This window comes from Aspergillus alliaceus (assembly GCF_009176365.1).
Source record: "Aspergillus alliaceus strain CBS 536.65 unplaced genomic scaffold BDW43scaffold_11, whole genome shotgun sequence".
Lineage (NCBI taxonomy): Eukaryota > Fungi > Ascomycota > Eurotiomycetes > Eurotiales > Aspergillaceae > Aspergillus > Aspergillus alliaceus.
In genome coordinates this window covers 310,091-333,061 of record NW_022474694.1, presented here as the reverse complement: position 1 = coordinate 333,061, position 22,971 = coordinate 310,091, and the positions used below count along the sequence as shown (strand labels likewise).

General features: G+C 46.8%; 7 protein-coding genes across 7 annotated transcripts; 6 read left to right on the top strand and 1 right to left on the bottom strand.

Moving 5' to 3' along the window:
• Positions 1-2,678: 2,678 nt before the first annotated feature.
• BDW43DRAFT_309023 (CVNH domain-containing protein) lies at positions 2,679-3,132 on the top strand (the record flags this gene model as incomplete). The annotated part of the gene is made up of 3 exons (XM_032046622.1): positions 2,679-2,820; positions 2,887-3,068; positions 3,124-3,132. The coding sequence occupies 3 exons, from the start codon at positions 2,679-2,681 to the stop codon at positions 3,130-3,132; spliced, it is 333 nt and encodes a 110-aa protein (XP_031902525.1).
• Positions 3,133-4,630: 1,498 nt separating this feature from the next.
• BDW43DRAFT_309022 (uncharacterized protein) lies at positions 4,631-5,264 on the bottom strand (the record flags this gene model as incomplete). Its single annotated transcript, XM_032046621.1, has 2 exons — positions 4,631-5,038; positions 5,103-5,264. 2 exons carry the CDS (start codon positions 5,262-5,264, stop codon positions 4,631-4,633), a joined length of 570 nt encoding a protein of 189 aa, XP_031902524.1.
• A 2,129-nt stretch (positions 5,265-7,393) lies between these two features.
• BDW43DRAFT_298733 (uncharacterized protein) lies at positions 7,394-9,226 on the top strand (the record flags this gene model as incomplete). The annotated part of the gene is made up of 4 exons (XM_032044603.1): positions 7,394-7,470; positions 7,501-7,615; positions 7,694-8,269; positions 8,921-9,226. 4 exons carry the CDS (start codon positions 7,394-7,396, stop codon positions 9,224-9,226), a joined length of 1,074 nt encoding a protein of 357 aa, XP_031902523.1.
• Positions 9,227-11,233: 2,007 nt separating this feature from the next.
• On the top strand, positions 11,234-11,609 carry BDW43DRAFT_309020 (uncharacterized protein; the record flags this gene model as incomplete). The annotated part of the gene is made up of 2 exons (XM_032046620.1): positions 11,234-11,289; positions 11,345-11,609. The coding sequence occupies 2 exons, from the start codon at positions 11,234-11,236 to the stop codon at positions 11,607-11,609; spliced, it is 321 nt and encodes a 106-aa protein (XP_031902522.1).
• A 1,050-nt stretch (positions 11,610-12,659) lies between these two features.
• BDW43DRAFT_298754 (uncharacterized protein) lies at positions 12,660-13,618 on the top strand (the record flags this gene model as incomplete). Its single annotated transcript, XM_032044609.1, has 4 exons — positions 12,660-12,944; positions 12,990-13,181; positions 13,322-13,381; positions 13,412-13,618. 4 exons carry the CDS (start codon positions 12,660-12,662, stop codon positions 13,616-13,618), a joined length of 744 nt encoding a protein of 247 aa, XP_031902521.1.
• Positions 13,619-18,264: 4,646 nt separating this feature from the next.
• BDW43DRAFT_318090 (Cupredoxin) lies at positions 18,265-20,573 on the top strand (the record flags this gene model as incomplete). Its single annotated transcript, XM_032048643.1, has 3 exons — positions 18,265-18,315; positions 18,391-19,648; positions 19,739-20,573. 3 exons carry the CDS (start codon positions 18,265-18,267, stop codon positions 20,086-20,088), a joined length of 1,659 nt encoding a protein of 552 aa, XP_031902520.1. The 3' UTR covers positions 20,089-20,573.
• Positions 20,574-20,899: 326 nt separating this feature from the next.
• On the top strand, positions 20,900-22,444 carry BDW43DRAFT_269427 (uncharacterized protein). Its single transcript, XM_032041228.1, has one exon. The coding sequence runs from the start codon at positions 21,003-21,005 to the stop codon at positions 22,404-22,406; it is 1,404 nt and encodes a 467-aa protein (XP_031902519.1). The 5' UTR covers positions 20,900-21,002; the 3' UTR covers positions 22,407-22,444.
• Positions 22,445-22,971: the final 527 nt, after the last annotated feature.

The following is a 22,971-nucleotide window of genomic DNA, read 5'->3' as shown; positions in this document are numbered from 1 at the left end:
ATTCAAACAGCTGCATTGTTACAAATAACCACGCCATAAGACAGAGTCTACCAGCAAGGAAACTCACAATATGCAACTCTAACCACCACCATCCCAATTACACTGCAACATTCCGATACAGGCCGAATCAAATCACCTGTATCTGCGCATATTCGCCTCCAACGCGGGAATCTCAAACCCCAACAGCATTACCACGGCCATCCACCCCAAAGATGAACAAATCTGGCGCCCGACCATAGACCATAATGTCTAAACTTATCCGCATCCATCCATGGCACACAACTCGGCGTCCTAGCATGAGCAAGCTCATTCTTATCCTATAAGATAGCCTAAAGCTACCTTTAAACCCCCAGCTTTCGTCTCTGTCACCAATCCAGTAGGATACAACCTAACACTCAGTGCTTTAGGATCCTCAACCCTAATCAGTGAGTTCAACGTCTTCCTGAAATCTGTCCTGTTTCTGATTAACCGATAGTGAATCCCGGTATCTTTTTAACAGAAACCGTGATTGATGAATTTAGCCCTAAGGAACTGGCGAAGACGCCCCCAAAGTGAGCGCCTGTCTTTTTCATATCCATTTTCATTAAAGTGGGAAGGACTATATTGCTGATGATGTCAGTGTGGGCGTTCAGGTCTGGCGCGGAGAGGCCATCGGCTGTGAGGATGCCGAAGCCGATATTGTAGTCTGGAACTAGGCCAAGGTAGGAGCTGTAGTGGCTGATGCTGTTAGTGAAATGGTAGATATCTCTCGTTGAGGTGCTGTGGTAGTTGCTGCCCCTGTAGATGATCTAACTGCCTCTATGCTGGTTCGGAATCCAATGGACTTTTCCTGTGTCCATTTCCTCTTCCACGCTGGATGAGCGATACACCAATATGGCATCTGGCAGCAAGTCAGGGAAGATAATATTAAGAAGTACTCGTCGGATGACAGTTTCCTTCCCATCACTGGAGGCGGAGTACAAGGAAGAGCGTGACGGTATTGGCTGGGAGTGTCTCGATATCGTCTAGGTGAAAGAGGATAGGTTGCCTACACTCGATCGGCAGAGTAAGCAAAGAAGCTTGGTGGGTCTGCGCATGAGGGTAATCCACTCTGAAAACAGTGCATTTCTAAAGAAAACGTATGAAGTGAAAAAAGTGTTACGGGGCTTATGAATATAAGGGGAGAAAGCCTTGTAGTATCAAAATATGAGTCAATGAGCGCCGCAGTGAGTCTAGGAAGTAATAAGGCTGCGAACCAATCGGAGCCTTATTCAACCTTACCGGGATTACCCGTGCTCAGAGGTCATTCCCTTGGTCAACCCTAGTGGGTTTAGTCTTCAGGGAGCTCAATTTGTATGCATGTCTTCAAAATGTGTGGGTTATATTCTCTGTTGGCTGGGGATTCCGGCTGGCGGTCCTGATTGGACCGGCCAGTGGGATGATCCAGCCGGCAAGCGTTTAGGTGTTAGTGATAAGCTAGCTTTAGATAGCATCAGGAATAATAACTAATCATGATTCTAATAAGAACAAGCTCCATGTAAAGCTCCAAGATTCTCTACTTCTATCCGATTGCATTCTGCTTTCCACTTGGCCCTTCTCTAGTCGTATACGAGGGTTGCTGCATCACCTGGATTTATGTTATATCACGTAAATTGTGCAGCCCTCCGTGTTCTTGTCCGTTGAATGTGGATAATATCTGTAGTAAATGTTAGATATATGAGTCTGAAGTTTACCGCCATCGTCATGTGAATGCACTGTAGTGAAAGGTTGGTTCGTTTTCTTTCAATCGAGACACCATGGGAGACGCAATATACGGAAAAGAAAGGAAAAGAGAAAGACAACCAAGGAGACAGGACGAAAAAGCTACGATAAATTCTATCAGTCCGAGAATCCAGTTGTCTATCATGTATAAAGTGCGTCTCTCAGTATTCCAACTAGCCACATTCTCAAATGAGCTGTTCTCGGGTAGCTGGAGGCCCTATGGAAAGACGAAAATGCAGGAAATCTCACGACATCCGAGACGCAACTCAAAGCACTAGTTGCCAAGTTTCTGTCTTTCGAGGTCTGGCCCTAGATTAATATCAAATCCCTGTTTGGTGACCCTGAATTACATGCCTTTTCTTTGTCAAATTCGATTTTTCATATCATGTTCTGTTACGTATTTTCTATATGTAGTTGATCCTACCTACCATGACATTCCGAGTGATGGGAGGTCATGACGGTATATTTTCACCGTAGCGATGCTACGAGAAGCGTGTACACATATAAGTATGCAGTTGATGATACTGACCTTGGAAGTTAAAGTGGGACTACGGTATGCCGATCATGGTCTCTTGGACACACAACAACTGCCTCATCACAACCGGAATCAGTGGCCACTATCTCTCGTACGATCTTGCAAGTGAAGCATTGGACAATGTGACGTAGCCCCCACGGCTTTGGTCAATTTCTCAAAGGGGCATTTCAACACCACCTAGGATGCACTGCGTCATTGTGCATATGTTCCCCTCCATCAAGGATAAATGTAGGGCAGCAATGCGTGAAGAGCGAGGCAATAGATATGGATGGTATCGGAAGTTGCAGAGGAGTACTTTAAAGCCAAAGGCCCCAGCATTCCCCTGCCGCATTTTTTTCTCACGATCAAGCCCCCTGTTCGTTAACTGCAGAAAGCACGAGGCACTCCGGAAATCTTTATCAACATGTCTTTCCACCAGTCCTGCCGAAACATTCATATCAAACCTGAAAATGGGTACACGATGCTCCTAGCTGATGTTCGTGACATGCGTGGAAACTACATCCATCGCAAGATTCGCCTAGATGACCATATTGGGAACACTGACGGTATTAACTCCCCAAGGCGTTTATACCTGTAGGTATTTTGCGAAGGATTGCCAATGACTAAGATAGGTTGGTTCATTTGGGGTGGCACCAACTTTACGCGGTCTGCCCGTAACGTTGTCCTTGAGGATACTCCCTGGGGCCCCAAATTGTGTGCCGACCTACCCATGATAAACGGTGGGTCTCGCGGACGCCAAGGAATGATGCTGTCCGATAAGATCCAGAATGTAGATGGTCGTCTCAAATTCCTTGTGAGTATATGTTCCTGCCTTCTAGAGATAACTTAATAACCACATCATGGTCCAGGGGCCTTGAGGGTGATCTGTGAGCAAGGATTGGTGGTAACGGAGTCGTGATGATATGTGTGCCTTCTGCTCGCGTTCGCGCGAAACAAGTTTTGTTCAATATTTCATCACATCTGCCCATTTAGCATAGCATATGATATGATGTTCGCATTTTCGTTTTGAGGCCTAACTACTAGATGAAAGCTGCAGGTATTAGTGCCTAAGGGGAATTTCTACCCAATCATCGACCCGTATGCCATGTACATGTCGACTAGCTAATGAGCATCATCCAAGTCAGTAGTTCATGCAGAAAGATACGTCCAATTTCTCCAAGAGAGATCTTGGTTAGATAGAGTTGCAAAGTAATTACATGGCCAGACTCTCTATCTATGTTGCCAAAATTAGTCTCGTACAGATCGTGACTTGCCACATTCGTGTGCATGCAGTTCGCTCGCACAGTGGGCATATACTAGGCGTAATTTGATAAAGTGGTTAATCAAATCACGTAGCCTAGCACATCTCCGGCATCTCAGCCATACTTAGGCGTCCGAATCTACCGAAGGATTTCGCATGCTTCCCATACAGCCCGTGGCAGTATTCCATCGAATTCGTCTCTACCGCAAACTATGTACTATTTCTAACTACTATGCTTCCCAGACTAAGTCGCTCGGTGAATATACTGTGTCACGATTATGTGTTTTCAGTTTGTGTACCCTTCGTTTGTTTTATTTCCTCAAGCTTTTATTTGGTTATCGGTATTTATGCCAGTGGCTGTGGTCTTAACTTCAGTATTTTTCATTCTTACATATGTACGCAGAAACTAGAAGAGCCTAGATTGTTCGACCTAGAGAACCAATAGGTGGATTAGATACTTTCGTAGTATGTGGTAGAGATCGAAACAAAATGCCTCATGTAATAGGCCTATTTTGGGTACTCATTATAACTATCTATTCTGCAGCCCTCTCTTCCAGAGGAGGTGGTTGTCCTGCTAGATACATCTTTTCCAAAGTACTTGCCTTGCATGGTAATGCCCAATGATTTGAGTACGTCTAACGTAGCAGGACGGTCTCATTTTTAGCGATACGAGCGCATGCCCTAAACACCATACTTGGCACGCCTAGAATCTTGAGTATCGCAGTCAGCTTGCGAGATGGTGTCATCTACACGCCGTAGAGTGGGCCCTATGGAGTATAGCCATTAGCTGAGGATTCAGCAAGTGGTCCATGATGAATTGATAAATAAAGCTAGTAGACAGGTATGTTCCCTACAGAGGAAATTTGGAGGGCAATTAATCGATTCACGCTAGAAATGTTTTTCGAGGCTATCGAAGCTCGACTATACTATCGTCGTCGTACGTCTTACGATGAATCTGCATGTTTGGGTCCCTTTCTAGGTTTGTTACAGAACTTACCAGGGCTACCTGTTCAACCTACTTACTCATTGCGGCATATAATACTGGTAGAGAGGAGAGTTGCAAGAGGGGCAGTTCAAGTAAGGGTTATCAGTAGAAACACGTGCTGATAATCTTATCAAAAATCAAGGGGGCATTGCCAATACTCGCTGGGAGTTCCGTCCGTTGTTGCCAGCACTAGGTGATTCTCATGTGCTTCAGTGCAGCATTGTTCCCACAAGCTCTTCATAGCATCTTCTCGCTCAGACTCTGTCTGACTGCGTATTGTCAAGGCCTCCGCCATGCCCATTGATAGGTCATCTTTCAGTCTTTCTATCATGGCTATTCCTTCCTCCAGTAGCGACACAGGGTGGCGGGAGGCCTCCACAGCGGCCCGATGCCTGCCACCAATTTGTTGTCGTGGTGGTACGTTCCGGGGGGAGCAGATTCGGTAATGTGGATCGACTAGATGAATCATGATATAGCGAAGACGTCCAGATTTGGATGGATCTGGCAGTGTGATACCGCAGCGTATTTGGCCATACGACTAACTGGCCAGTCGAGTCAGTAGCAATAGAGCCGAGAGACTGAAGCGCCTTGGTAGGGCGTACTCCGTCGAGGTCCAGATTCCGGTATGGGATATCCCAAACCCATTTGAGACTCGTATGGTGATAGAGCTTGAATTCATATTCACTCCTGTGTGCTTCTTGTTGCAAAGAGATCCGAGCTTCTTGGATGTCTTCAGCGTCGTAGCAACGCACAGCCGTAGCCATAATATGCTAGTTAAGTAATCCGGCGACATGAAAACCACAGTCACCATTGTAGCTCCTTCACCAGATCAGCCCCAACCAAAGTATCCGACCTGATGATGGGAGAGTCTCCTTCTTTGATGGATATATAGCAATTCCTTTTGAAATCAATGGCCTTGTCCCTCAACTCCTTTAAACACCAATGTCACGCGCGGCCGTTTAACCGATATTTATGAAAAGCCTCTTCGTACGATCGAACAATGGTGGCTGGTCATTCCAACAAAGCATCTCTTTGTCTCGGATGACTACGCAGCTGGGACCGGAGAAGGCTCCCTTGCAGGACTATGTAGTTATAGCTGTGGGTACGGCTTCTGCCCCCTTCATCAGTGTACATGTACTGGTGCTGGGGCTTTGGTCGAGCTACCACCGAAAGGTACAAGTATCACCAGATACTCTCCCTCCTGGGCCGAGAGTGATTCTTCATTATGCCAGCGATGATATTGCCGGTCTCTAATCTGCCAGGGTTATAGTGATGATAGCTTTGCTTGCGGTGCACCTGACAATGACATTGATACCGGTGTGGACTGAGGTGATAAACTGACCTGCGGCTTTACAAAACGCTACACAACCTTGGACGAATTGGCAGGTGATCTTACGTCGTTGGATACATACTGCGTGGATTACTACTACCTTTACATCTTAAACCGGGTGCTAGATGATGCATTAGTCGACAACACCATCTCCAAGGGAAACCATGGCCACAAATTCGACCTTTATAAGCAGTACCTGGAGAAAGCCATTCATTACCAACTAGAATGCTTCGAAGATCTTCCACCGCTGCAGTGGTAATAGATATTTTAAATGCACCCCCAAATTTCCAGCAGGCGGCAACGGAAGTACAGTTTTTTATCCAGTTTACTTTGACTACGTCACGGGGCGGACGGAAGTTTATTATGATCTTATTGACGTAGATGGATTCTTCGCAGCTATCGCTTAGACCTATGGAATCCAACGGGATTGGGTCAAGTACGACACTATCGCCTATCCAACCAACGACGACTGTCTGTCTGCCCAAGGTGCTCCAAGGGGAAACCTGTCACGTCTACCATGGCTTCCTCATGAGGGCTGATAGCTTCACTTTGCAAAACCCAAAAGACATTACCTCCAAGTCTATTCCCAACATTCATAAATTTAGATCAGCGGCCTACCTAACACAACTCGAGATCAGCATAGGCACCTGGAGAGACGTGCTCGATGATGAAGTCCAAAGCTTTTCCACAGCGGTTTTCACAGTTTAACAAGCGGTTGTTAACATGAAAAGTGTGGTCGAAGCCGGGGATAAATATGGGGAGTGAGAGAAGAAAGCCCCGCAGGGATAATCATCTCAGTGGTCCTTTTAGTCCTTCCCTTTGTTGGTGAAGCGGAAATCTTCACCGTAAGCCTGGTTACTTTAGGTCGGATGTTGCGGCTAGCTACCGATGCTGCGTTTGTGGGTACCACAGCTTGGAGTGTGGTGGAGGATCCTACTATAACGCCATTTACCATACTCATGGCTTTTGTTGGGGATGCGAGGAGACCTAACCCATTTGAGAAACATTACGGCATCGCGACGAAAAATGACAATGGACAATATTGGAAAGATGAGGCCAATCTTCAAGCAGAACAATGCCAGCTTCCAAAGTGTCATTGATCAATGGAAAAAGGAGTTATGACCACTCCGTGAGGAATGATTTGCGGCGCACAAGGTGGATATCCACTCTTTTACTCCTTTCAACGCTGACTCTCTCAGAGATTCTATGATAGACTATTGCAGGGGGTGATATGTTATTGTACTACTAGGATGATTATGGGCTTTCTTTCAGTTCGGCGTTCAATGTAAGGCGACTAATCTGGACCAATAAAAACAAAACAGCTGAGGTAGTACTTGTGACCGGCTGCGCAAACAGAACATCTGCTCTTAGCGTAGGCCGCGGTGACTTTAGCGTCTTCATATGTTAGCGAGGTGCCGAACAGGTTCCATGAACAAACGGATTAATCTATCGCTAGGGCAGGGGAGACACGTGATCCCTTGGGAGGTCTGTTAGAGACCGTTCCGAGGCGTTGAGCCGAGTAAATTCTTTGCCAGTCCAGCGCCTTCACTTGATTCCTTCAAGATGGGCGATACCACCTACTGTACCGGCCAGGATTACCTATCCCAACTACCGGCTGAGTTACTCAGCGAAATCTTCCAGTAGTGCCCGGACCTTTTTACCCTCTAGAGCCTACTGAATACATCATCGAGGACATGGGCTGTCTTTAATTCAAGGGCGTCAGAGATAGTCAAGGCTGTATTAAACTCGACCGTCCCAGTCCAAACTCGAGTACATATGCGCCAGGTTCTTACCCTTCGCACAGGAACACAGTCCTATTCCAGTTATGCCTAGGCAAGGTATAGCAGGTAGTGTCATTCCCAGCTCTCTCAAAATATCATTGCAACACCTGCACAGCTACGGAATTTTGCGAGGTTATCTCATAGCATCCATGTTCTCGCACATCTCTACATCGACAGATGCCTTCAACGTTGCTTGAACAGTCCTCTCCTCCAAAGAGGATACCCCATGGGATTCAGAGATCCTACATGGACAGAGGAGCAACGAATGATTCCGCCCTTCTGGCGTGTGGTGTTTTTCAATGAGCTTAAGTTGGAAGGGCTTAGGAGCCATCTAGACTGGTCGCCTATAGACCTTGAACAGTTACGAGACCATGGTCCTTACCGGCAATTTGGAGGGCTCACTCCAAGATTTCAAGCCAGCACAGCATTGCGCTATATTTTGGAGGAAATGAATCCCGAAGGCTCGGAGGAAGAATTTTCAGGCGATACGGGACAGCCATTCGAGCTGCCCAAGCTTCCCATGGGCATGGAGTTCGGCCTGGCGGGTCAGCCACCTCCGTCTCTACGGGCTGTCAATCAGGGTTGGGATGCTGCTGACCCACCGCCCAAATCGACGGCAACACCGAAACCAGAGACGAGGTGGATACCAGAGCGGAGAGTGGCTTCGGATACTGTTTCCTCACAACCAGGAGCTTTATAGTAACCAAACTAGTGAGCAGTCAGGAAGTGACGAATACGAGACCGAGGACACCGACATCGATGAGTATGAGAGTGATGATTTCGATAGGGATTATGGATTAACGTATCCGATAAGCGAGTCGGCCACTCCATGCGTTTTGACTCCAGTCGGAAACCTCATTCAATTCAACCATCTACCATGCCTCGAAAAGCGCGTCAAAATTCAAGAAATTTAACTGAGCAAGAGGGAAGGCTTCTACTTGCTATGTCTGCTCTCAAAATGAACTGGCCTTAAATAAAGCAATCCTTGCATGTAATGAAATAGGCAAATTATGTGCTGCTAATAAAATATAAGTTTAAAAACAGAAGCGCTCTACTAGACAGCTAACTACTACAGAGATCTTTACTATTCAGGAGAGCTTAGAGCAATTCCAGTGCGAGAATAAGATCCAAGAAGCTCAGGATATTATATCTATAGATCCAGCACTTTCTGCAGTTAGACCACGCGTATGAGCGCCACCGCGTCGCAGTGATTGCCATATTCTAGGACATACTCACAGACAATGTCCTAATCGAAGTCCTAGTTAGATTTTATATAGAAATACAATTGTTTTGTTGATAAAGGCCCTAGAATTTGACTCTGTGGCCGACTGGCTTACGGGATACGTTACGATTGGGTTGCTTATTAAGGATGGAATCTTCATCTGAGGAGAGTCTCATAAGCGAAAGCCCTCCCAGTGGCCCTGACAACATCCCACCAGTGCCTTTCCTGATTCAGAATTTCGGACAAATTCCACCCAAAGAGGAGTGGCGAGTGCTCCACGGAAAAACGATCGGTGTACACTTCTGGTACCACATGTGTGATAATCGCAAGGAAGGCCCATGTCAATATACAAGCAGCGGTCTATCTTCAATATGGCTTTGCTATTTGGGATGAGCAAAGAATGATTGACATGGGACTGTGGTCAGCCCGAGCCCTAGTCGATGCGTCCGAGTATGTCAGAAAATGGTATGACTTTCTGAGCAAGGATGATCTCAGATGTCATGATACTAGACGCTGGTAATACGTACATGATTTCCGAGGAAAATTAACCTTAATCTGGATCATATAGAGCACCGACAGTAAGGATTGTGTTCATCTCTTGGCCTGAGAGCTCTATCTGAGTTTCCAAGATCACGACCAAAGCTCTATTGATGAGGAAGATTCGCACCCCCTGACCGCAATAAACGCGCAGGATCAAGATCACCAGCACGATTACGACCGAATCCCATAACTGCACTGTCAAGTAACTATGCCCATGAACAAAAACATAAAGTTGGGGCCCGTTTATTCTAGATAGACGGCAGGTATCAGCGTGTTGACGCTATAATAAGAAGACATACTAGAACACTGTACATGACTCAAGCCTGTCAAAGTTCCAAAGCTTTGAGATAGAACAGTCCAACAATAAATGTACTGGCAACTAGGGGGATCTTTCTTGAATAAATACCAACGCCCGGAATACAATTGCTATTTGTTAACTTAACAAAATAGGCTTGAAGACCTCATAGGTCCTATCAATGGTAGCTGTTGGAAAGGCTCCTGCAACTTAAAGAGGCTCTAATACTTAAGGACTAACGTTGATTCATCTGTTACAATGGTGCTATTGCTACGGTGTGTAGATCTAATACGGATCACTATTCCACTCAGAATATGCATACAATGAGTGGTGAGTGTCCGAAGTAAAGTCTCCTCGAGAATGAAACAATCTTGGTCGCTGTGAAAAGACCACACGGACCTTCCAATTCACAAGGCTTGCTCTCTTATTTCTTATTCCTCCACAATCCTCGCATGGCTAGCAGACCAGACCCTGAAATTTCCAACCACAGAACCAGTAGACAGAACGATTCCAGCATTTTTGATGGAGGCAAAAGTAATCACAAAGATAATAATAAGATATGCTCAGCGCAGTGCAAAACAGCGAACAGGTCCCAATCTACCACTACTGTTCAGCAACCCCGCATTATATATAGGTAACTACTTTACAAATCTTGGCATGCAGCCCTGACCTTCACTTCCAGAGCCTCCCGGACGGAAGAGAATCCCGCGCAGAAATTATAAGACATGAGAAATACACTTCAAACTATCCAAGGGCAAAAGGAAGGGCTATGACAAAAGCGAACTTGAAAAGTACCCCACACGGTAGGCAGGCAAGATTCATACTCTAAAGCATACCCTTCTAAACTGACCATGCGAAGGCGACTATGTACCGTTACATTCATAGGTACATGGGGAGTAGTAAGTTTGCTTGACTCAGCACATCCCATTCTATTGGTTAACAGTACAAAGATTCAAGGGGTGGTTACATCTCAATTCGGAGTCGCATGAGAAAGCCCTCGTTGTCACTAGTAGACACCTTGCTTAGTGTGCCAGGCGTGCATCAACAGGCAGTTTTCTCCAACTCTTCCTTGTCGTTACGACGGGAAAATCAAAGAAGCACCAGTATTACTACTCTCTGCTTGTTTTCGGGGCAGGTGGTACCATTAGGAGAGTGACATCGGGCTCCAACAGCCCAACTAATTCAATTTTTTTTTCACTTTACCCTTATAGGAAATGCAATAAGAATGAATAGCATACCACTGGGTACGTCAAGTCCTTGTCATGTTGATGCCTGTGTGGTCTACAAATATGAGCTCGAGATCCCGCTCCTATCGGTAATATTCATCTTTTCATTCACATTTTGTCACCACAGCAGCCACAGGCATTTAAGTACAATGAGGGTCTCTTGTACCATCTTACCCCTTCTTGTATTTGGACAATATAGCCCTATCAGCACCGCACCTCGTCAGGAATGAGGTTGCTGTATCAGCTCCATACAGCACGGATGAGACCACCCTTGAGGTGATCGAGTTCAGCGAACACGACGCCGGTGTCGCACTCGCTGTTCTTGAGAAACGAATTTCCATGTCTTGTAGTGTCTTGGGCGTGTATGTTAAGAAGATAGGTACCAGTTCCAGTATGTAAGTCAACCTTCCCATCTGTGCATCACACCTTATTCTAACGATTCTCCCCAAGTAACACATTTCTAAACGGAGCCTTCTGTCTCACATTAATGATCTGCCGTGGTGAAGGACACAAGGATTGTAACAGATACATTAGTTACATCCTCGTCGGTTATAATCTGATCTTCTCCACCGCTGCCCGCTACTGGGGGTCAGTCGGTACATCACCGACCGGCCCGGTTGAGCAAAAAGACGCCGTCGTCCGACGATCACTTGATAGCAGCGAATTCCTTGAAGGCTTTGACCAGGAGCTCCTGGAACAGCGGTCTCGAATTTGATGGACTGGAGGAGCGCCTACTTTCCGAGCTCGATATTGCCAGACGGGACACCGATCCCGCCGTCAAGCTGCATGCCACAATCAAGGGCATACGGCGACGAAAGATATGATACTACCTTTACCCTGTTTGGTAATGGTGATGGCCATGTTATTCTGCCGACAGGGCTTCAGTCCTGTGACAACTCGACCGACACGTCCCAGCTGGGCAAACGTACTGGCTACCATGAACATGCTTTCAGGATGGTTTTCACTACGAGAGAGAAGTTGCTACTTACGAAGGCTCATCAGAAAGATATGTAAGCCGCGATGGCGCGGCGCTGGGCTGAACAGGCTTGGCATTATGACGAGTCTTTGGACAGATCAAGACATAGCACAAGGCCAACTTTTACTTCAGAATCAGCCCGGAGGTAAAGGGCTTCGGTTTGAACTATGAGAGTGTTGATGTTTGTGGCGAGATGGCCGGCATCATTTAGTCCTCGCAAGCCGGTCAGGTATCCATACAGAAGGCTTTTTAGAGTGCGCGACGTTCGCCTAGTTACCTGAGTCAACCTAGAGTATGGAGTACATGGTCTTTCGCGTTTTTAAAGTTTCCCTCTCAAGATCAAACATTTGCATCATTTGGCTTTCTATAGGCCGTGTTCCGCCATCCCTTTGAATAGTTGAAGTTGGATGAAGACTAGACAGGAAGGCATTATATTCTGGAGACTGGCAACGAGCGCCGGTCTTTCATTTTCCAACGAGGAAAGACTTAAGCTCTGCGGAGTCAGATGTATATCCACGGCATATATCGGGGTTTGTGCAGCCTTGCCTTTGCCTCGGCCTCGGCCTCATCCTTGTGAACAACGGCGTCTACCTTTTCACTGATAGGCGCCAAACGATTCTCATCTTCCATCACCAGGCCAGGAGAAGCAAGTTGTGGCATTGGTTGTCACACACATTGAGCGAGCTGCCGCTGTGTCGCCCAGTACACAACTACCACTACTGCTGCTGCTGCTGCTACGAAGAAGGATTTACACCAAATGCCGCTGTTTAAACGCATATCCCGCATTAGATGGGGTTTCCAAAGCAACCCAGGTCGCTCGCAGATATTCAGACGCCAATCATATGTGCATTACCCACAGAAGCGGATGCTGTGGAAGTGGCATTCGACAAGTTCTGGGAAGATCATGGAGATAAATACGACAAATTAACCACCGATGTAAACGTGTATACGCCGGGGATGGTTTGCAACCACTATGTTGTGCTCGCTCATATGCCAGGGATTTGCAAGAGAAACGCCGCCAATGTCGCAGCTAATTTTCGATCGAGCTTTCCTGGCATCAAGTCCGCCTTGCTCGTCAATATCTGCTGAAGAGTTTCAAACCGATAAGATGGCGCCGAGATTACCCTGGGCGACGTGATCATCAGCGACGGCGTGACAGAGTTTGACTTTGGGAGACGGTTTCCTGGGAGCCAGTTTATACGAAAAGATACTCCGACGGACAATCTCAGCTCACCCAGGGCCCAAATTAGAGCAATATTGGCCAAGTTGCAATCGCAGCAAAATAGAAAACGCCTTCATGACAAGCTGGCAGTAAATATCGATGCATTGTTCCCAAATCTTGAGACTAGAAGGATCAAATATCCCAGTGCTGGATGAGACCAGCTGTTCAAGCCTACTTATCCCCATCGACATTTCAGGTCTGGAGACTGTGAGTTTTATGAAGGAGGAAGAATTGCCGTATTGCCCAGAAAGCATCTTGCCAGCAATTAGGATGTGATCCGACACACTTGGTTGTTCGTGAATGAGTGCCGGTTGCGAAGACTATCACGCGGGCACCGTCGTCGCTGATTCATTTCGGTCGGATTGCGACTGGGGACACTGTGATGAAGGCCGGGGAGGATCGCAATATTATCGCAAAAGACGAGGGGGTCATACCATTCGAAATGGAAAGTACAGGGGATTGTGACTATGCAGACAGCCACAAGTTGGGACAGGCATATGCGGCCGTAGCAGCAGCAGCTGCATGAAGGCCTTACTAGATCTTTAGGCTATGGTTGACAGGCCAGTAAGCTCAGAAACGGCAACAGTATGCACTATTTGTAGGACCCACGAGGCATGCCAGCTAACATGTATATGTGTAGTTCAAAGAGTAAGGCCTACATTTATCCCTATGTCTATCCCGCCGAAAATAGAGAAAGAAGGTCACTGACAGCAAATGGCTCTAACTTCTAGAGCCATTTTTCCGTTCTATGCGGCCAATTTTACGGATGAACTAACAACAATTAGATTGTGGCCGCTCCTTCAGCTTTCACAACATCGATGCTCGTCATCAAGATTATTTCTGTTCCCCATCGAAGCACTTGCAATTGATTTTTAGAAACGAAGGCTTTCTAGTAGTGGCGACATCATGATGGCCTTTTGAGCAATAACTGGGTCTTTGGATCAACGGAAAGTCCGTGCGGGACAGTATCCTACGGTCAGTATGAGAACATCCTTGCAATTGATTATAGAGCAGATGCGGTAACATGATGAAGATATCCAAATATACATTGGGAACCAACTATAGGGCTAACCTAAGAAATTGAAGACCAGCTTCTGAACAAAATCCTCTGGTATCTTCATGTTTGCTGACCTTGTCGTGGGCATTTAATCATGGAAAGCTGCAAACGCTCCTCAAGGAACTCCCTCCTGATCTTGAGGAAGTATTTTAGACTCTACTAACCATAGACATGGCTAGTATACAATGGATTCTGGTAGGGACTACCCGGCAACACGTTGATCCCTGGGACAACCCTAAGATGAACAGTGATCCTGCGGTCGCCGTATTATCCATTCACCAAAAAGCCTGATCGAACAGCGACGCGGAGGGACTACACTCCAGTTTATCTACCTCTCTATTCACGACTCTTTGCTTCCTAATCAAAGGCTGAGAACCTTTACAGGACAACCCCGTTGGTGCCAGCCACGATTATCTAAGGAGATGTTGCTTTCCGTATGTGATGGGATGAAACTGCCCATTGAGAAAGATTATCATGTTGTTCGGAGCTATCCTTTTCTGCCCTACGCAGCCAAGTACATATTCTACCATGCTGAGTCTGCGCAAGCCTCTGGTGTCTTCCAGCGAAAGTTTCTGCAGGCATTGTTAAAACATTCCAAGATGGACAAGATTCTGACAGCATTCTACAGACTCCTCACCGACCATCGGTGTGGATATGTACCGCATTTTCTACTACTGGATGGCCCCATCTATATAGTTCGCGTCTTTTCATCGTTCAAGGGGCACGATGTAGACACGCAGAATGGCGTATACTACAGAAATGCACTGCAGGTAGCTATAGCCGGTGGACATATAAAGATGGTGCAATTGCTTCTGGATCCTAGAGCTGACGTCAACACAAAGGGGGCCAAATATGCTTTCCCCTGCAAGCTGCAGCGTGGCATAGAAAGGAAATCTGGAAAATCTTGCTACGGCATGGTACGAATGTCCTTGCTAGGGGGGGGCATTATGACAACGCCCGTCGAGCAGCGGATAAGGTCAGAAGGACGTCTATCATGAAGCTATTAGGCACGGTAGATGATGCCAAAGTGAAGCCTAAGGCCACAAAGTCCGCTTCTTCTGCTATTATACAAAACCACGACGATTCACAAAAGTGATGATTAGATTAGAATCACTTTATCAGAAACGTATTGTACGTTGGTTCCTTATCCTTCCCAGTCTGCAAGTTTTCATAGAGTCCTTTATCGGTCTCTACCAATGTTAGGTCTATATATATATTGTGTCATAAAATGACAGGGCCAATAGGGTTACTTCGAATAATAGCTATCCTCTGCAATGACTCATATATTTGAAAGAAGATAGGAAACGGCCATGTATAGGCTCGATAATTAGCCGGTTGCCAGGAGGAGTATGTGTCTTTTGGAGTAGGGTTATTTGAAACAGAAGGGAGATCGGAGAATGAAATACTACCGAGAGGAAATAGTCCTATGATGGCTCACTGGTCTATGTAAGGATATAAATGTCATTCCTCGAGAAAAAAGGGCAATGCACAGACACCTAATTCGATCTCCCTCTCTAGCCGAATGACCACTGGCTTATTCAACTAGGAGTTCAATCGAGTCTCCATCTGCAGCGGTGATGATTGGACTATCTATCATAGTCTAGACGGAGTAGGTCCAGTAAGCCAAGTTGGCTTCCCATAGGCTCCTCGACATTTGTTAGTTGTCACTAATGATGTATAGCACGTAAGCTAGGCTACATATAAGCTTTTGATCAAACAATGCGTGTCTGAGATTCGACAGTAGCGCAGCCTCTATGGGGGCTTTTATAGGGGAGGATTGCGCCGGACATGCAAGTGAGATTGGATAGCCGGTGACGGGATTTATGGCGTCCAATGAGTTTCCGAAGTCCCCACCGGTTATATGATTGATGACACACCTCTCCCTTAAAGGGCCAATGATTATCAGGACCTATTTGACTATTAGTATTAGGTAGTAAGGAATTGGATCTATCAGATGGGGGCCTATATCGTCTCTATATTGATTGCTCTAACCCAAGCAGAGCGGCCCCATATAGTGACACAAAGAGCAGATGCGTCTACAACAACAGCGCTTGAACGAACGCAGCGGCATACTACACAGAGTCTAGGGTGCCCTCTCATGGTTAATCAAGAGACAACACACTTAGCCCAGAGTACAGCCCGATGCTTCTGAGTAAATCACAATACCATGTCGGATTGACAGATAGGGTTGATCCATTTACCAATGGTCATCATTCTTGCTAACGCCGAAGTAGTAGCTGAGTTCCTCTATGCCTACACAGCCACTATCCCAGCTGAATTTCTCGATCGGTTAAATGCTCCCTCTAAGCAGTCTCCGAGCCTCTCTTACTGCCCCTGTCGACATTCCCATACCATGATATAGGGCAGGTAGCCTGGCACCGTACTTCTACTTTGGGAGCAAATGGCGAGATCACGAGAAGCAAGGTTATTGTTAGATGACTACCGTGCATACAGACATGGGAAGGGACAAATTAACACACAATGAAAACAACGAAGGGCAGAACGTACGCGCTAATCGCAATATACAGAGAATATACCGTCTTTCCCCCATAACTCCGTCGACGATTTGTTATATGAAATATGATTCAGAAATGCCAATCTGAAGGTTGAATCTGAAGTCCGTTGCAACATGAACGGCCTTCTAGCATACGTCCATTCCATGTTTACTCGTTTTCAATCACGTATATTAGCATAAATCAATTTGCGAGCCTGATATTTACTTCTATATGTCATGCTACCCTGTGAGAAGTCATACGTAAGGTATTATACGGGGTACCACATCTCCTGTTTTGAGAAGTACATCCGCCAGCAACAGCAGCAATTACTCATTCACGTTAGTAAGACTTACTTCCCTATAGACACTTCTCAGGCGATGGTGATCGTGTGCCGTAGGAAACTACGCGTGTGGTACAGCCTCGTATATATCCCTTGGCAGTCCTAATGTCAACTCGGATCCCACATTCATCAGCCAAATGGAAGGTTTTGAAATGAATACAGGAAAATATCCCGAAAGCTTATCTCCTACGATTTGGGTTTTCGCAGAATAGACCTTACTATAATTGTTTGCGTATCACCATCGATGCAGGGTCTTGCAAGATATGCCTTGCTCCCTGTCTGCGTAATCATCCTCAGCAAGAGATCTCATTCAACGACTGTGATAGCCGAAGCATTCTTTGTCTCCTTGAATCATCTGATATGTCGCTTTGTGGGAATGTTACCAGAATAGACCAGCAATCAATACGTCAAGGCTTCATTAAGAAGTACTGCTATGATCTCACATCTAGATCATATGCCGAGTTCAGAGACTGTAAGCGAAGCTCTTTTTCTTGTGAACAGTTTCCTTGGGCATTCACGGCTGGATAGTATACAAATACCCGTGCAACCGTATCACGTACTATGGAGCCGTAAAAAGCATCAATTCGACAGAAGCAAATGTTTTTGTCAAAACTTCTAAGGCTTACGCCCAATTTGTCGTGCAACTATGCCCGCAGCATTGATTACATCACGCCTAGGCCGCTTCGAATCATATAGAATTATCTCGGGCTGGTATGTAGGCTTCTCGGATTTGTTACCATCCTTACCCATGAGAAAAGCTCACGGAGCCCCAATCTCTCTTGTGCGTGCTCTAGTATACAATTTCCGAATGATCTATATTTATGTCGTGCTCCGTTGCGCAAACTCCCGCGTTTAGGTCATCGGCATGCATATAACATAAGCAGTCGATGGTTATTCCATAGGGTTCAAGTTGGTAATTGTTGCCACAAACAAGATCTTCTGTTGGGCTTGAAAGAATCAGGCATCTTAGTCCGCCAGAGCCAGTTAGAAACTGATATTGAAGGCGCTCTCACTTATTCGTCGAGAAGTTACCGTGTGACCGGTCACACCGATCTTTGAGAGCTATGCGGCTGCATATGCTCCATATCAACAATGGAGCTAGACAGCTTGCCAAAACAGAGTAAGAACTAACATTCCTACCTCAATACTCTCCGCCTAAGAAGCCGTTCCATTCAATCGGATGCATATATATTGGGCTTCTATCTTCTCTCGGAAGACATACAACAGAACAGGAATCTTTCCACGAACGACTTACACGACTTTGTCTCCCCATGACCAACATGAAGGATCTTCTCTTTCTTCTCATTATCGGTATCGCGCTGGCCGCCAATGTCTACCGTACCGACTCGGCTCTGAGTTTCCTCATCTCACCCTCACGTGGCATCCCGAAAGGTCCGCAACCACAGCAATTTGACATCAACACCAACTACTACACAACAGTTCCCACTTCTGGCGTTGTCAGAGAGTATTGGCTTGACATCTCGAACGTCACCGCGGGCCCCGATGGGGTCCAAAGGCCCATGATGGTAGTCAACGGTCAGTACCCAGGCCCCACCATCGAGGCTGACTGGGGAGACACCGTCGTGGTCCATGTCCAAAATAGCCTGCAGGACAATGGAACAAGTATCCACTTTCATGGAGTACGGCAGTTCCTTAACAACCAGATGGACGGCGCAGTGTCAGTTACTCAGTGCCCTATCGCGCCTGGAACCAGCTATACCTATATCTGGAGAGCCGAACAGTATGGCTCTAGCTTCTACCATTCCCACTTTTCTCTTCAGTCATGGGAAGGGGTGTTCGGTGGCCTTGTAGTTCATGGCCCTAGGACAGCTGACTATGATGAAGACCTTGGTGTGTTGTTTCTCAATGACTGGTCACATCGCCCGTTCAACGAGATGTACATGGGCCAGCTTAGGGCTCCCACCACGCCAACGATAGACACCGGCCTGATCAATATGACAAATGTTTGGTCCACCAGTGCTACCAATACTGTTGGTAAACGGTTCCAAGCCGAGTTCGTCCCTGGAAAGAGATACCGAATTCGACTAGTGAATGCCGCAATGAATGCCCACTTCAAGTTCTCAATAGACAATCACAACCTAACAGTCATTGCTAGCGACTTCGTCCCAATCGTCCCATTTATGACAAACAATGTCGCCATCGGCATGGGTCAGCGCTACGATATCGTTGTCGAAGCAAATCAACCTGTGGACAACTATTGGATCCGATCAGTCCCTCAATCAGCATGTTCCAACATACCCACCGGCGATAACATCAAAGGCATTCTCCACTATCACGGGGCAAACGGAACCGCAGAGCCCTCAACGAATAAATGGGCCTACGAAGACGACATTCAGTGCCAGGACATACCTATGTCCGATCTTGTGCCCTGGGTTTCACTAGACGCCTTGATCTCCGATGCAATCAGGATTACAAACCCAATAGCGACTATTGCCACGATTAATTCTGGGGTATTCCTATGGACCGTTGGTAGTGGCGCCTTCAACCTCTCCTGGCGCAACCCGACACTCCAACACCCTCCGATTCCAGGTATCGACAGCATGATCCCAGACCCTGGGGCGATTGAGCTCCCCAATGCCAACCAATGGGCCATGTTCATCATCACCACCACCCTAGGGGTCACACATCCAATCCATCTGCACGGTACATTCCCCCCTCACACCCCATTACTCCATATGCTCGATCCTTGCCTGTTGTGGGCGATTTAGCTAATGAACTCTCCGTTTCATGCAGGGCATGACTTCTTCGTCCTTGCTCAGGGTGTTGGACCCTTCTCAACGAATAGCACCTTGCAGACACGCAATCCTCCCCGGCGCGATGTAGCCATACTGCCTGCTGGAGGACACCTTGTGATTGCGTTTCCGGTTGATAATCCCGGAGCTTGGCTCCTGCATTGTCATATGGGTTTCCATTCATCATCGGGCTTTGCGCAGCAGATTGTTGAGCGAAAGGCTGAGTTTTGGAAGTTTCTTAACCCACGTGTCTTGAAGGAGACCTGTGATGCCTGGGATGCTTATGCAGCTGTAAATCCGCATGGGGTGCAGTATAGGGGAACCGAAGGTCCGTATGAGTCTGGGATGTAATATTCCGAGCTTTGTGTAAGGGCCACAAATTAGGTGTGACGCTAAAGGGTGGGTCTAGTAGCTAGTCGTGATATGCTGTCAGTCCGATACAGGGTGTGATTACGGCGCAGCATTTGCCGAGATATATTGCGTATTTACTGGCTAGGCCAGATGGCAACTGTTCCTTTTCATCGGACAGGAAATCTGTTTAGGTCATATGTGTAATGCTCGCGGAGTAGATAATGAGTGTCAACTGCCTTGATTTAGGCAGCATTTTGCACACTGCGGCGGAGACTTGCAGGCGTCACGATTTCCTTTGGAGTCCGATCAACATATACTAATTTGTTAAGACGGTCGTTGGAAACGGAGAGTTATGGTTGGCAGATAATTCCATTTGCCCTGAGTACGATTTAAAATTGTAGGTGACACTGAACCTGATCAGGTCTTGTTGAACGTGGCACAGGTAGCATAGCTCGGATATATAATTTTTTGTCACACAATGATTCAATATGCGGCGATAGATAGTATTTAGGGCAGTAGTAGGTAGCACCATAGGCTGATCTAGGCTACTAGCTGACATCGTATCTATCTTGATATACGATGTGGATCTCATCATCGTACATACTGATAGAGTATAATGCAGTTAGTGATGAATATACTGTTGTGGCTGTGCGAAGTAAGGTTAGGCCACAGCCACGTTAACACCAATTAGAGGCGTCGATCTCCCATACCCAATCACTGCATAAAGGTATGCCCTTCCAAATCCGGCAGTCGATTTTACTTTTGCGAGAGTTCCAGACCGCCCGCAAAAGATCTTCAGGTGACAACAAACCTTCCTGATCGTGTGAAATGAATTTCTACCACATCACAACTCGCTCATATCACAGAGAAAAATACGCCAGTATGTTATAGCAACCAGGAACTTCTAACGAAAGATGAACGTGACCCGGGAGTCGCCACTCTTCGTGGCACAAGAGGTCCTCTGCGTCTACCCCATTAGCACCATCTATGATTCGTGTCCACGATACCTCTTCTACGCTCTGCTCCTAGCTGTATGCGTCACGCGCTGGACTGGCTGGTTAGCTGACGTCTTCCTTGGTGCCGCTGCTACGTATGCCGGCTCGGCTGCTATTCAGGCATTTATTCTTGTCTCCAGCTCAGCAAAGCATCCGACACCGCAGCCGGTCTCCATTCCATTTGTTTCCGATAATACTACCCTATGGGATGGCTTTCCGGCGTTGAAAACCGGAACCAACGAGATTGACATTAGTCCTGCAGCGATCGAGCTCGATGCAGACGCCGTTCTTTCCATCGTAGTGACGGGATATCTCGTGTTCCTACCACTGCAGTGCTGGTCTCGAGTCTTTGCCCAAGATCGTATCGGCTACATTATTTTCTCGTTGTGGAATGTTTTCATGCTAGCGGGGACCATCTGCTCTTTAGCCTATTGGCCTAGACTGAAAAAGACCCCAGCACAATATACCTTCTGCTTACCGCAGCTACCTCCCCAGGATACGATATCGAGTGACGGATGGGAGACATGGCAGTACCAGTCATCGTGGAACAACAGCGTGTGGGACATCTTTACCAATGATACACTCTTACTCCGGCTCAGCGACGTTTGCTTATACCCGTGCTTCAATTCCAGTCAGGTGCTACGTCAGCAAACCTCACTACAAGCGGTCGTAGCGTCGGGAACCAACCGATTCGCAAAACGCCATAGGTTCTGGGGCAAGGTGATCTACTCCCAGCGGTACATCTACAGCCTGGTCGGCCTTACTATGGTCCTGAACGTCCTGTTGCTGCTCATCAGAGTGCTACCGTATCGCTCCCGAATTCCATCGGCGCGAGTCCGGCAGGTCTGGCAAGAGAGAAAAAATATTATCGGGGGTCTGAAGGAGGACTTTTATATTGCGGTCCATGCATCTCGACACAGTCGCGAGTCAGTGGTAGAGAAAACGAGAATAAAACTGTCATCATGGAAACCGGCATCGCAATTGTTTACTCTACGGTCAGCAACCTCCTGGGCGAAAGTGATCTTTGACGTCATCATTCTTGGGGCGTTGCTATTCAGCATCATCATCAGCCCACTCACTGTTATCGCCTTTGTGGTTTGGATTGAATACTATATTTATCACGACGGGCCGTCCCAGGAGGAACCGCAACAGGTTGGACAATGGTCATCCCTGGTGTCAGTCGCGCTGTTGATGATCTCTGCGATGATTTACAAGTTCAGGTACTGGGTGGCACCGCGACATGAGATTGAGCATGACATTGAAGAGCTACGAAAGGAAATTAAATTCCTGGAGAAGCTGAGAGACGAGAAGTCGAACACATAGCAGCTATATACCTAGTTACACCCAAACTCACAGATAACCATATTTCTGATACAGGATTTGCTTGATATGCATAGTGATCTCTCTTCATAGCACGTAATACATCAACATATCGCGAACCATCCAACCAACATTGACGCAATTCAATCTGCCCTGGCATATACTTTACGGCTGCTGCCGACCAATTGCTGAAGATGCGTTGGGTATTTACCTGTCTAGAACACCTGTGGGTCTCACTTCCTAACTTACCCTGCTATAAACTTGTACTAGATAGGTCATGTTAGAATTTTCTCGTCTATCTGCCTAGCCGGGAGGGGACTGTGGGTGTCACGACAACGGATTTTTTGCAACCTCAAGTTTTCCCGCCTCCCAAGGATCTACCCTCTAGGCGTCCATATTGTTATAACTTCGCTTGCTTACCCCGAATGGCGAATTTGTTGCCAAGACAGCGCCCTGAGACATGAATCAAAAAGCCAATTATTAAGAGAATACAATATGACAGAGGGTTCCTGCTATATAATGGGTCATGTTCAGGCAACGCTAATAGAAGTCACCGCTAACCTAGATT

Coding starts and splice junctions, on each gene's coding strand:
- BDW43DRAFT_269427 (XM_032041228.1), top strand. CDS start 21,003: ATGAACGTGACCCGGGAGTCGCCACTCTTCGTGGCACAAGAGGTCCTC.